Here is a 14486-nt window from a genome sequence, read left to right on the forward strand (position 1 = left end):
TGAGGATTTTGAAGTTGGCTTGAATTGTGCTTTTGCTATTTTTGCACACTTTACTATACAGAATGAATATAACTCGCAATAACAACTCTGCCTCGACTTCCTCCATTTCCATCTTCCCACTCTGCTTTCTGTCAGTCTCCCTGAGGTTGGTGTGTTGTGGTTTAGACACAAACATTTGCAGACAGAATATCAAGGTTCGCCACATCATTGCGACCTGTGGCCCGTGGCCTGCGGCCGCCTGACCAAGCTGCAGACCGGCTCACACTAGTGTAAACACAAAACCTAACATGCTCCAGCAAAACGAGGATGGAAACAGGTCTTTTTTGTTTCATCACATTATCTGTGCTGGCAAAATGAAGGTAGGGGAGTCAGATGTTCTGTTTTTCATATATTTCTTTTTATTTTGATGTTTAATAAATCAGTTACATTTGTGATGAGTTTTACAGTTCTGTTTTGGGTTGTTCTCCGGCCTGCTTCACGTTCTGAAAAAAAAAAAAAAACTTTAATGAATGAATTACTGTAAACAAAATGATGTGAATACAACACAGGTTTTTTTTTTTAACATATATAAAAATATCTAATTAAGAATTACAAATCAAAGTATGGTTTATTGTATAGTGTAATTTAACCTGTTCGACATAATTTTTTGTATGGATTTTGTAAGTTTTATAACTCAACAAAATATATATATATATATATATATATATATATATATATATATATATATATATATATATATATATATATATATATATATATATACATATATATAATGGTATTATTCCACCAGGCTTTTTTATTGTGCAATTATGGTGTCTTATAAGTTTATTTTTTTGAACAACAGAATTTTATATCACTGAATTTTATTTTCAATTTTACATAATTTTGTAAAATATTAAATCAAATGTTATGATCATGGGTAGTAAGTAAGACAAGGCAAGTTTATTTGTATAGAACAATTCAGCACAAGGACATTTCAAAAGGCTTTACATGAATTAAACAATAAAATAGAGGGAAAATAAAAGAAAATGAATTAATTAGCACTTGAGTAGCCACTTTTACCTAATACTTTTTTTACTCCTAACTAATTTATTTTAAGGCTACCTTTTACTTTTACTTGATGGAGAGCTGATGATTAAAAACATTGGAGAGAAAAACAACAAACAAGGTACCCTTCTTTCCTAAATGAATATACCTCTATTACATGTGCGAAAAGGAGTAGGAAGAAGTAAAACTTATGTGCTCCTACCCCTTTAATTCTTGTATTTCTTTAATTTACAATATTTATAATTATGTTGCTATATATGTCCATATAAATACATACCTACCTACACATATACCTACATAAATATGTATACACACATACCGTCATACATATATACAAATTAACAAAACAAAAAACACAAACAAAACTTTCTACAATGCTTCTCTATACCTTTTGAAAATAATTCCTTTTTTGAAAAGGAATATGTTTGGGCATTTCTTTAGGTTCTCATTTAGTTTGTTCCACAATTTAACTCCACAAATTGATTAACATAATCTTTTTCTCGTTGTTCTACATCTATTACGGTAGTCTTAAAATTTCCCCTTCCCCTTAAATCGTACCCTCCCTCCCTTTCAGAGAACATCTTTTGGATATTCCCAGGCATTACGCTATGTCTTACTTTGAACATGATTACCGCAATTTGGTATTCTATTAAATCCTGGTATTTTAGCAATTTAGATTTTAGAAATAATGCGTTTGTATGATCCCGAAGTCCGGCGTTGTGAATTATTCTTATTGCTCTTTTTTGCATTATGACTAGTGGCTGTAGTGAGTGTTGATAAGTGTTTCCCCAAACCTCTACACAATAATTCAAATAAGGTAACAGTAGTGAGCAGTATAGGATGTGAAGTGCTTTAGAATCCAGAATGTACTTAGCTCTTGCTAGGACTGAAATACTTCTGGACAGTTTGGTTTTGATGTGTTTTATACGAGGCTTCCAGCAAATCCTGTCATCTATGATCACTCCAAGGAATTTATTTTCATGTACTCTTTCTATGTTAACCCCCTCTATCTGTATTTGTGCTTGATGCTTAGACTTACAGTTTCCAAATACCATGAATGTAGTTTTACTCAAATTTATTGATAACCTGTTTATGTCAAACCATTGTTTTATTTTCTTTAATTCTGAAGTAATTGATTTCAAGAGTTGCTGTAAGCTGTCCCCTGATCCAAATATGTTTATATCATCTGCAAATAATACAAAATTCAATACTTGAGATACTTTACAAATATCATTGATATAGCGGTATAATAAAAAATAACTTTGGTCCCAACACTGACCCCTGGGGGACACCACCAGCAATGCCCAAACATTCAGACCCATAATCTCCCATCTTCACAAATTGTTGTCTGTCTCTCTGGTAACTACTTATCCAGTTTACTAGAGTACATTTTTTGGGTACGCTACCCGCCTCTGCATGTGGATAGAAAAATGAATGTATGATCTGAAAATGCCTCTTATATCTTGGTGTAATGAATTAGGTCTGGTTGATCAGCTGCAATTGCACAGAATTTGATTCCATACAATTTGATAAGAATTGTCTTTGTCTTGTCAGATGTCTTTATATATCATTTGGTGAGAAATTGAGCTATTAAAGAAAAAAAGGAAATAGAACTGTTTTGCTAATAATCCTTTGCACAGCTTTTGGATGTTTAAAAGGTAGAAGCAGTTAATACTGTACCTTTCTTCTGCTCATTAATTTTTCTCCCTTGTGTGAGTTTTTTTATGAGTGATATAAATTTTGATTGTATTATCACAGTTGTAACAGGCTGATAAAAAAAATATGACAGCAAGATTTAGGGTCCATATTCTGATGAGGGCCTACCTTGAGTTCTCCCTTTAGAAATGATTGGCAGAAGTCCCGCACACGCTCTGTGGAAATTTCCCCCTCAGGCAGGAGCCACTTCATGTCTGAATCCCCATCATATAACCCAACTCGAGGCAGGTCCGATGACTTCAGCCCAAAGTAGTTGAGAGACTTGTAATTGGCCTTTACGCCTCCATTGATGAGCACAAATAATAGCTGAAATGCAGGTTTTTAAGGACATTATGACATCAGAAATTGTATCTCCTCTTTTGTCGAGGACAGAATGTCAATGAAATCTACTGGAGGTTTGATTTTACATAATTTAGCCAAATAATTCAGCTGGAAAGTATTGAACATCTACAATGTGAAGATGGTCTGAATATCTTTTTCTCTAGAGTCTATATTAAGATCACCTTGCCAGTGAACTCAGGGGCCAGAGCCCCCAGTTGCTCCTTGAGCTCTGTGAAGTCTTTACTCCCCCTGTTGGCAAAGAGGACGAGGTGTGCCTTCACCTCTGAATTAAACAGGCCCACGGCTGTCTGGGACGACAAAAAGAGAGGAAACAGAACATCACAAGACTGCAAACATGGCAAACATACTATTTTCAGGGATTTAGGTAGTCAACCAACTGAAAGCAATGTATGTTGCTGAAGTAGAAAGAAAATGTGCCACGGAATGGATGAAATGTTGAAGTTTTTTTTCCTTTACTTGATCTTTTGCGCAATGCTTTCATTTCAGAATACATTAGGAAATACAGGGCATCATTTTGGGGGGAAAAGGCAAAACTGTGTTCTACATATTGTTTGAACTTTATTTGGTATATTTTTCTGATTTTTATCAAGATATGCTGTATTAGTGCTGAATGTTATGTTTCTGTATTGAAAGAACCATACTTACCACCTGGTTGTATTCTGTGATGTATCTGAGCTCGTTGACGGAGATGAAATTCACGAGTCCATCAGTATCCAACTTCTTGGCCTTGGCAATGACCAGTTCCTCCTTACTGTTATCTGCCTGCATCACAGCACATATTTTATCACCATAACCTTCTTATTAGGAACATGTATAAAACCCATTAATGATATAAAGTACTTTTCTGAAGAGAATGATGGTGTCTGATTCAATGTTGAAGTCAGCCCACACTTCCTTCTCCATGCAAACAGCTGAAGGGACAGAGCTGACTTTCTGTGAAGCTGCAACAAGTTCCTTATAGCCCCGATTCTCCTCGTTCTGAAAGACAGAGCAAGATAGTTTCAAGTGTTTCATATCACTATCTATATTCATCAGCTCAAAACTTTGACTCATTCCACTACTGCTTGCCTTCCATGAAATTGTAATCAATCTGCCATAAACCTTATGTAACCTGACCGAGACTGTCTGCGGTTGCAGGAAACACTCGGGACTGTTGGTGAGAAAAGAAATTGAAAAGTAAAAGACAAAAATGGAGGCTGGCTCAAAGAGCAGTGAATCATCTCTATTTTTGAGACACTTTTTATGAGCTTTGGCAATCTGATTTTTCATTTTGAAGCCTCCGTGTGATCATTCTCTGTGAGTCACTGCTCCAATATTTTGGTCTTAAGTTGCCTCTAGCATCCAGCTCTGTTCTATCCTCATATGCTCCCGCTCCCCCGCGCTCCTCCTTGTGAGCCTCCTCCCTACACATTGCAGTTGTGGAGATGAAAGTCTACAGAGCCAATCCCACAAGCCTTAGCATTTATTTCCTGTTATGCCTGCCATCTTTCCCTGAATGCAGAGTCTGATCAAAGAAGCTGGAACAGAAGGCGACTGTCTATTTCCTGCCAAAGGTTTGGTGACAGGAAGTTTATCATTCTTCAAAATCTATTTGTGATCCAACCCCTAACTATTAGATTGGAAATAACTGCTTTTGGGAACTTGAAGTCCTCCTCTGGGCTGAAAGGTGACACAGTTTGTTGCACTGTTACCCTGCAGCAAGAAGGTTCCGGGTTCGATTCCTGGCCAGGGGTCTTTCTGCTTGGAGTCTGCATTTTCTCTTTATGCATGTGTGGGTTCTCTCCGGGTACCCCAGCTTCCTCCCACAGTCCAAAAGCATGACTGTTAGGTGAGTGGCATCTCTTATTGTCCTTAGGTGTGTGTGTGTGTGTGTGTGTGTGTATGCGCATGGTTGCATGTCTCTGTGTGTCTCTAACTGTCCCGGTGTAGCCCTCCTCTCGCCCATAGACTGCTGGAGATAGGTACCGGCCCCACTGCAACCCTGATGGAATAAGTGGGAGAAAATAGATGGAAGGAAATCCTGCTCTTTTTTATTTTGTTTAACCAGGTTTCGCTGTGTTCATGCCAACATGAGATTGTTTTTATATTATGACTTTGTTTCGGAGCCGTCATGCAAAACTTTTAATGCACCTTTAATGTATGCATTTATGCAAAAAACTAACAAAAATAGAGCAAAATGTAAACACATGTACAACCTGTACAGCAAACATTTGTTTTTCAGGTTTTTGAGTCGATGATTTGGAAAACCACCCCTTGCTGCAACTGCAGCCTTTAACTTTGTAAAATGTCACATTCCCCATCAGATGGCTTGCTGGTTGATTTTGGGGGAAGCTCTCTAGAAAAAAAATTTGTTTGCATGGCTTTCACAGCATTATGTATCACGAAGAGAACTATCCCCATGATTTGGAAAAGTAAGGAAAAGCTCAGCATCAAGCAGTATAGAGATCTGTTGTTGGATCATATTAATCTTGAGACATCATCTGTATCCCCATCAGACAGATCTCTCTGGGCTCCCTTGATCAGCTCCATCACTTAGTGTAGTGTGGGGGGTGGAGTGTGGCGGTGGTGGGGTGTGGATGTTAGAAGGGCTTCGGGTCTGGCTCCCTGTCTCGGTCCTGGTCCATGCCAGCCTCTACAGGCTTCCTCTGGGGTGGGGGCTCTGCATAGTACGTACGGGCTGGCTGGCCAGGGTTTGCTCCCTTTTTTTTTTTTTTTTTTCTTCTTCTTTCTTTCTTTGGATGGACAGGATGGGGGGTGGGAGGGGGGGTGCTGCTGGCTCGTGGGCCCTGCCCTTCCTTTGGCTAAACTTTATATGCACAACTGCACTCTCACAAACAATTAAAGTTGCTTGGTTCTACATGCTCAGAGATTCACTTCCATACAGAAAGCCCATATTCTTACCTTCAGCTACCACAGTATACATGTCAGATTAAATAATACCACTTATACTTCAGCGATGGTATCAAGGTGCTACTTTATTGAATGATTTGTGCTATATCCGTTGATTGTGCTGTTCTTTTTACATCTCTTTGCAGGTGATGAAGCAGACAGAAGACTTTTGTCATTGTCTCCCTTTTATCTCCTCTTTCTTTCATCTTTTCTCCTTTTTTTCTGTTTTTCCTTTCCTGTTCTAATTATATTGCAGTGTCCATATAATCTGTAAAACTCACTGCATAATTATAATAAAGCTATTTAAATGCATAAATCAAGAGGAACACTATGGCGATAGCCGTACTGCTCCTTTTGTGAAAGTAAAATCTGTTGGGCTCTTTTTGGCATCAAGACTATTATTCTTATTGCCACATTGCCAGACTGACTTAGGTCAGCCTAAGTCAGACTAGATGAAGAGTATCTATGTACATCAACTCTTTAAATATAGCAACAGGTTCATAGCTGTGTTCTGCCTTAATTTGGGGCTATTCTACCACATCTATACACTTTGACCTAAACCATTTACCTGTAGCTCTGGTTATCTTTTGTTATCTAACAGGTAAAAGGTTTTATCTCTTCATAGGCAGGACATATAAGGTAATCCCAAAGCATGATACTACCATCACCATGGTTCACAGGAGCAGTTGTGTGTACAGAGTAATGTGCAGCATTAGCGTCCTTCTACATAGAATTTTCACTTTAACCAAAACGTTTATTTCAGTGTAATCTGATAAGATAATCTTTGTCCCTATCCCTTGTGTCCCCTACACAGATTACTCTACTCGATCATTCAGCTCTTTGGTTTAAAACCTTTCTCTGGTCTCATCTTCTCTACAGCTATCTCCCTGATCCTTCTGCAGTCCCTTAGTCCTCGTGATGCTCTTTGATCAATAATGTTCCTCAACCAACGTTTGACAACTTGAAGACTAGCTGGATCTAATTATGCAGATTTTAACTGAAAATGTATATGGCACATTTTGTGGGCAAGACAATTCTAAATGCTCTAATGAGACAAAAAAATAAAAAAGTGCATTGCAGTGGCATAGAGGCAACACAAAATAATTAGAGAGAATAAAAGCAAATCAGTAGAATAGCATAGAAATTGAATGGTTTTAACAGTAAAAGGGGAGTTTATAGCAAGAAAAAATACTGGGCAGTTCATGGAAGCATTATTTTTAGATCAATAAGATATGCAACTCAGTAAGATTTAACTGAAATGTAAAAATATGTGTATAAAAACAGCAACAGATTAGGTGGGTTCTAAAGACATTAACTCCTCTGACCTCCAGGAATCCAATGACCACCACCTCAGCAGAATCGATGAAGGCCTTTACAGATTTTGTATCATCAAGTCTCAGTAGACTACCTTCTGTAAACAAAGACACACGATTCACAACATTAACAACCTGCAAAATATCAGTGGCTTTGCTGTCAGTTCAGCTGTAACACAACATTTTCCCCATTGTGGGACAATAAAAGGATTTTCTATTGCTCTTCTATTCTATTCTGTTAGCGCTAATTAGGTAAAGTAGTCCCACTCACTAAAAGTAAAGATGCCTAAAGCAAACCGCTATGTTTTTCAAGCAGAACAGACTTTTTTCTGCCATTTCTCTCAACACAAAATAAGCTGAAATTGTGAAAAAATAAGAAGTTTCCAAACAGATATTACAGATATTAATGTTAGCCTTCAGCAAACTGTGTGTGTGTATATATATATATATATATATATATATATATATACTCTTCGTTAAGTATAGACTTTCGTTAAGTATATATATATATTTATATATACCGTACATACCACAAAACTAGTGTGTTAACCAAAGTTGATTAACTGAAAAAATGACATTTTGTAAAGGAATTTACCTTTGTCTGTGGCAATGGCAGAGGACACCAGAAGGGTCACAAACAAATTGACCAGCATTTTTTGACCAATTTTCAATCACAGGGAGGAAGGTGAAGAGAAGGCCGAGAGAGGAAAGCCCGGGACACACTGTGGGCTTTTCCTTTGGTTGCAACACGGCAGATGCAGAAACAGCAGCAGCATGGACGGGTTGTGATTGGTAGCCCAGTGGGAATCAGCCAGGTGTTCCTCAGAAACTGGACAATCAGCAGTTTTAGACGACGTGTCACTGTGCCACAGGAGACACGTGTGTGTATGTGTGTCGTGGTCCCTGCATCAACCCGTAATGTAAAGATAAAGGATTTAAAACATATTTAATTTCATCATTGTTACAATCTAGCTCTGAAAAGACAAAAAAAGACGTAAAGGACAACAACAACAAAAAAAACATTTGTTTTATCATTATTAAAGGAAAATGAAAACACTTGTCTAGTTAATGGAGTCAGTAAAATCAGTCACTGTGAATGGGTGAATATGTGGGATATAAAGCTGAAGCTAAACTAAGCAAAACCCTGAAGAACAAACCAGCTAACAGAGAGGGGAGAGATAGGACTGAACAGAACCCAGACCTTTTAATAGGGATGACAGACCAACTCGGGTGTTTTCTATTACACTGTCTGCTGCACTTCTGTCAACGGATCCGTTTCTTCAGTTAGTCAAAGAGAACATTCAGGATAGTTGCAAACAGCTTCTATGGATTCTTTTTGTTAAGCACCAATTTTAACCACAGTGCAGTTTTCTGCTTTCACCACTTGATGGAAACATATTCCATGTATTGACCTTCATGCAACACAAACCATGTTTTTTTGTGTGTTTATTTTAATTGTAGATACTTTTTATGAAGCTATACTCTAATACAGTAAGAATACTATCACTACTACTATAATTATGTAGCAATGTTATAGCTTTGTTGGCCTCTGGTTAGTTCTCAACATTTAAGATAGTTACAGTATATGCTTGTCGATTTATTTCTGAGGCAACACCGTCACCGTACCCCTACTGATCTATGGAAATAATAAGAGAAACACTGCAGAGATATTAAGGAAGATCATGGTGGTCCGCCTTAAGTGAAGTTTCTCCCTCTGTACCATTTCTAGATGCTACTAAGTGTTGGGAGCTGGAGAAAATCCCATCTTTCTCCAGCAGAGTCCGCTGTGGATCCTCTGAGGGAGCCTCCTGCACAGCTGCAGCTCATCTAGATCATCAGAGGATCCACTACTTAAGCTGCTTTCAGATCTTGCCTCAACGCCGCAGTGTTGTTCCAGTTGGTCAGCGCTAAAGCCTAGATCTTTGTTGTATCTCCATGACTTTGAATCCAGGTTGGATTCTAACCACTGTCTCTGTGTTTCCAGGAAACCCGTGCCTCCTCTGTGAAAGCTCAGGAAGAGCTAACCTGCCGAGGCGACCCTCAGAGCCAAACCCTGAAGATTCTCTGAGAACCTCCAAGCAGCTCTGGACTAGAGCTGGGAAAACCAAGCCAAGGTCTGTTCAAGCTAGGCGTGAGACGCTGAAGCAGCAAACGGACTCTGCTGAAAGGACTCTCCTCCAGAACCAACAGTGACTCCCCCAAGAGAACCTCGAGAACCCTCAAGACTCCGGTGAACCCGAGTCCAGGCCCAAACCTGAACCAGTGCTTTCTGTGTGCTTGTGCAAATAAACTCTGCTTAACCTTCCTCCTGTTTCCGCCCTGTGGTGTTCTGCAAAATTGGGGATCTCCTTGAGAACCAATCATGACAGAACAATGCGGCCAACAAGATTTCCCAGCGGAACCCCTCTGGAGGCTTCTGAAGGATGTACCGACTCGGATTCAGAACCTTGAGGCCTTCCTCCGTGGGAGCCACGAAGAATTGGCTAGAAGAATTGAGTGTGCCATTCGAGATATTCAGGACCGGCTTGTGGACATAATCATGGGTGAGCTCAACACTCGACTTAATAAGTCTCCGCAGGAGTTTTCCACACAGTCAGCTCCCAGAGCGGAGCCCGTTCAACTTCCGTTTCCGGAACCAGAGCCTGTATCGTCACTTCCGGAATTTCGCCCGTCTCTTCCAGAGAAATTTTCAGGTATCCCTAGCAAATGTAAGGAGTTTTTGTTTCAATGCCGACATATTTTTCAGAACTCTCCAGGCAGCTTTTGCACAGATTACACGAAGATAAACTTCATCCTTTCTCAGCTAACAGGAAGAGCCTTGGAGTGGGCTCAGGCTAGATTTCCTACCGACGACAGCCTTAATGGCTATTATTCAGACTTCATCTCCGAATTTTCTCAGGTTTTCAACCAAGATTCTGACCAAACAATTGACTCTCGAGCTCTGTTAAATCTTAAACAGGGAAATTCCTCTGTAGCGGATTTTTCCATAGACTTCCGGGTTAAAGCTGCAGCCTCAGGCTGGAATGAATGTGCTCTTAAGAGTGCATTTTTCAACGCTTTAAACGAGAACTTAAAAGATGAACTCGCCACACTCGAGTCACCTGAGACCCTTGAGGAACTAATTAGGCTGACAATTAGTTTGGATAACCGTCTTCGAACCAGATCAAGGTCTAAAATTAAGAGCCATGTTCTACCTGTTTCTGTTTCTACGGCTAAGAGAAGGGACACCCCTCCCTTTGTTTCTCACGAAGAGGCATTCAGCACAGAGAGCCGTGCTCAGCCTGAACTTATACCTGCGCCAAATGCTCACTTTGCTCCGCCAGCTTGTGAGGCTGCGGAGGGGGAGCCTATGCAGATAGGTCACACCAGGCTCACGCCCGATGAGAGGAAGAGAAGGCTTAAGGAGAAACTTTGCTTCTATTGTGGTAGACCTGGACATTTTGTTTTCTCCTGTCCTGCGAAGAAAGGGCTTCGGGGGTCATCCGGATTTAAGAGGAGTCCAGTGAAGCATGATTTAAATAGGAGGCCTCTTCATCTTTTGTTACCGGCCACTCTGTTTAGCTCTAATCAGGCTCTCACTCTGTCGGCTTTCATAGACTCTGGTTGTGAGAGAAACCTTATTGACCCAAATCTAGTTCAACAGCTGAACATTGAGACCATCCCTCTGAGGAAGCCTTTCAACGTCTCAGCCATTGATGGAAGGAGTCTACACCAGGTTACCCACAAGACTCAGCCTCTTCAACTCCAAGTTTCTGGTAGTCACCGAGAGACCATAACCTTTTTGGTTTATCCATCAGCCTGTTCACCTTTGGTTCTGGGCTATGAGTGGTTGGAGCAACACAACCCTCATATAGATTGGACTCGTAGACATGTTGAATCGTGGTCTCCCTCCTGCCATGCTTCCAGTCTTTCAACCAGTTCCCGCCCTGCACCTTTTTTTTGAGCTGCTACCAGGTGTCTCCCGGTAAAATATCTGAGACTTTCTTTGTTGACGTCCACCTTTTGTGGATTGTTTTTTGTTCTGGGACTCAGTTTGTTTTTTCCTTTTTGTTTCCCTCCGTCCACCCTGGGTGGGTTGGTTTTTTTTGTTATGGACTCAGCTTCTTGCCTACCTAGTTTGGTGCCCCCTGCGCCCACCCTTGGTGGGATGTTTTTTGTTGCTTTCTTGTCTCCCTAGGTCTTGTCCATTGCGTCTGGAATCCGCCCTTGAGGGGGGGCACTGTTGGGAGCTGGAGAAAATCCCATCTTTCTCCAGCAGAGTCCGCTGTGGATCCTCTGAGGGAGCCTCCTGCACAGCTGCAGCTCATCTAGATCATCAGAGGATCCACTACTTAAGCTGCTTTCAGATCTTGCCTCAACGCCGCAGTGTTGTTCCAGTTGGTCAGCGCTAAAGCCTAGATCTTTGTTGTATCTCCATGACTTTGAATCCAGGTTGGATTCTAACCACTGTCTCTGTGTTTCCAGGAAACCCGTGCCTCCTCTGTGAAAGCTCAGGAAGAGCTAACCTGCTGAGGCGACCCTCAGAGCCAAACCCTGAAGATTCTCTGAGAACATCCAAGCAGCTCTGGACTAGAGCTGGGAAAACCAAGCCAAGGTCTGTTCAAGCTAGGCGTGAGACGCTGAAGCAGCTACGGACTCTGCTGAAAGGACTCTCCTCCAGAACCAACAGTGACTCCCCCAAGAGAACCTCGAGAACCCTCAAGACTCCGGTGAACCCGAGTCCAGGCCCAAACCTGAACCAGTGCTTTCTGTGTGCTTGTGCAAATAAACTCTGCTTAACCTTCCTCCTGTTTCCGCCCTGTGGTGTTCTGCAAAATTGGGGATCTCCTTGAGAACCAATCATGACACTAAGCTCATCAAACCTTTAATGTATCAACTATTAACGCTTGTAATGAATTCATAACAAATGAGAACATTCCTCTTTTCTATTTCTTAAATTACTAAAAGAAAATAAATTAATGTTGATTTTGTAACGTCCTTCTTTAAATTCTATTTTTTTTTTATTAAAGAGGTAAGCCACATTTCCTAAATTAATACTTAAAAATAAACAGCTAAGTTGAAATAGTTGAAGAGCTATAAAGGTTTACTAAATGCTGAAAAGGACAATTTTACAATTTATTCTAAACAGTATTTATCAGCAAAACATAAAAAAACAGCAAGAGAAGATATGAATGATGTAGTTATACCTTTTATTCCCTCGAATAATTTTATAGAATTAAAGATCAAAAAGCTTCTTGATACTCAAAATACAATCAGAACATTTTGATGCGAACCGTATGGGCTTTGTTTGCATTATTAAAAGCTAAACTCATGCTCTAAAAAATTAAAGGAAAAGCGGCTGTTCTTGTGAAAGTTATTTTTGTCATGCCTTATTTTGACTTATCCAGAGGGAGATTTAGAAATGGCCTCTAAAAACAGACATTAAGGCAGGGAGGAGAAAGTTTGGTGGGAAACTTTATGAAGTTTAAAGAAACGAAAATACAAAAAGAGGGAAGGGAAGCAATTTTCTAAATTTGAGAGAGAAAGGAAGAAAATAATAAATAAATCACATAAAAAAGGCACCAAACCTCTTCATCACCTCCAAATATATTGCTGAAATAAACAAGAAAGCAACATCCTATCTGTCAATGTCCCAGAACGTATTTATTGCGTCTCAGCTCTCTGGTATGATGAGGTTTTAGAAACAAATATAAGGATATTCTTGTTCAAAGCAATTTTGAATTAAGCACAATCCTAATAAATTGAGTAGATATTTCAGTTTTCTACAGCTACATTCTGACCTAAAACTTATGTCACAAGAAGTGTAAAAAATCTAATTTGAAACACATATTTAAAACATTTATTCCAAATTTCTGACTTTACCATTCAGGGAATACATTTTATTTTTTGCTAATATTTGTCTTCAGTCATGGAAATTTGTCTTAATATTTAAAATCACTTTGAATCCAGATAATACATTTTTTATACTTTACATCAAATACTCCATGGTTCCCTGAAGGAATTGACTAATTTGGTAAGAAAATGGGAAGCATGCATGCCACCAGTGGGTTGAATAAAGGACATATATCATGTAAATTTCATTTTTTAGAGCTTTTAATGTTGACGTATTGGAATCCCCTCATCTAAATTACGCCCAAATTGGTATTTCACTTTTAGCAGCATAGTGACAGGGTTAGACACGTGTTAGTTAGAAAAGGGTCTGGTTTAGGCCATACAATTGAAGGAGAAATTAATGGAAGTTAATAGAAAGCTAATGGTTAAGTTGCAAAACTGGTTTTCAGTCTCAGGAGGTCTCTGATTCTGCTCCTGCCCATAGGGGAGCCTAATCACCAAAGGTGACATGATGCTAATGCTGCAGTTGCTCTTGGGGGATGTTTTCAATACAAAAACAAGGCTTTGTTGGACTACTGTATAAAACCTCGAACTCAACGCTATTCCTGACATTTTGAATTGAAAAAGTTTTCTAGATGGGAAGAAAAATGTCTTCAAACTTGGAAACCAAGTCTAGTGGATTTTTTTTTTTTTTTTTTTTTTGGAATGACCTGGATGACTAAGAACCTTCACCTGCTCTTGGGGGATATAATCCTGTATTTTTTTATTACTTAAGTAGAAGTATAAATTCTACTGTTTAAAAACACTTTTGCAGAAGTTAGAGCATCATCTTATGCTTTTTACTTAAGTAAAAGTCTGAAAGTGTATAAAAGTAGAAGTAATGCAAAGAATTTTTTTTCTATAATTCTGGATGATAACTTCATTTTACTTCATTTTCTTAGTTTTATAACTAATGGTAACAGTGAAAATTTTAACTTTGCATTGTCTTGAAAAAGTCTTCATTTTTGCATGTGGCGAATAAGTTGGTGCAGTACCAACCACAAATAAAAAAAATTGCCTGGATTTGACAAATTATTTAGATTTTTTTTTTTATACCGACAGGCCTTAATGAAAATAAGCTTAAATAAAACAAAACTAACAAGCCTATCTTTAAAATATAAGGAATAGAAAGTACAGATAATAGCAAAAAAATAAAAAATGTAAGGAATAAAAGTAAAAAGTTGTCTAAAAATAATTCTATAATTAAGTAAAAATTGCAAAATATCTACTTAAGTAAGGAAACTAAATATTTGTACTGTGTAAATGACAGGGAGTGGTTGCGTCGTGGTGAAGGCAGGTGGGTTGGAA

At 39.0% G+C, this 14486-nt stretch overlaps 1 protein-coding gene across 1 annotated transcript; it reads right to left on the minus strand.

The window, feature by feature from the left end:
• Nucleotides 1-375: 375 nt before the first annotated feature.
• Nucleotides 376-8073, minus strand: LOC119788230 (endoplasmic reticulum resident protein 27). The gene is made up of 7 exons (XM_038292433.1): nt 7903-8073; nt 7320-7405; nt 3946-4083; nt 3751-3867; nt 3267-3392; nt 2872-3069; nt 376-482 (listed from the first exon to the last, which is right to left on the minus strand). Exons 1-7 carry the CDS (start codon nt 7958-7960, stop codon nt 441-443), a joined length of 765 nt encoding a protein of 254 aa, XP_038148361.1. The 5' UTR covers nt 7961-8073; the 3' UTR covers nt 376-440.
• Between the last annotated feature and the right edge of the window lie 6413 nt (nt 8074-14486).

Source organism: Cyprinodon tularosa, unplaced genomic scaffold (assembly GCF_016077235.1).
Source record: "Cyprinodon tularosa strain WSP-4 unplaced genomic scaffold, ASM1607723v1 ctg312, whole genome shotgun sequence".
Lineage (NCBI taxonomy): Eukaryota > Metazoa > Chordata > Actinopteri > Cyprinodontiformes > Cyprinodontidae > Cyprinodon > Cyprinodon tularosa.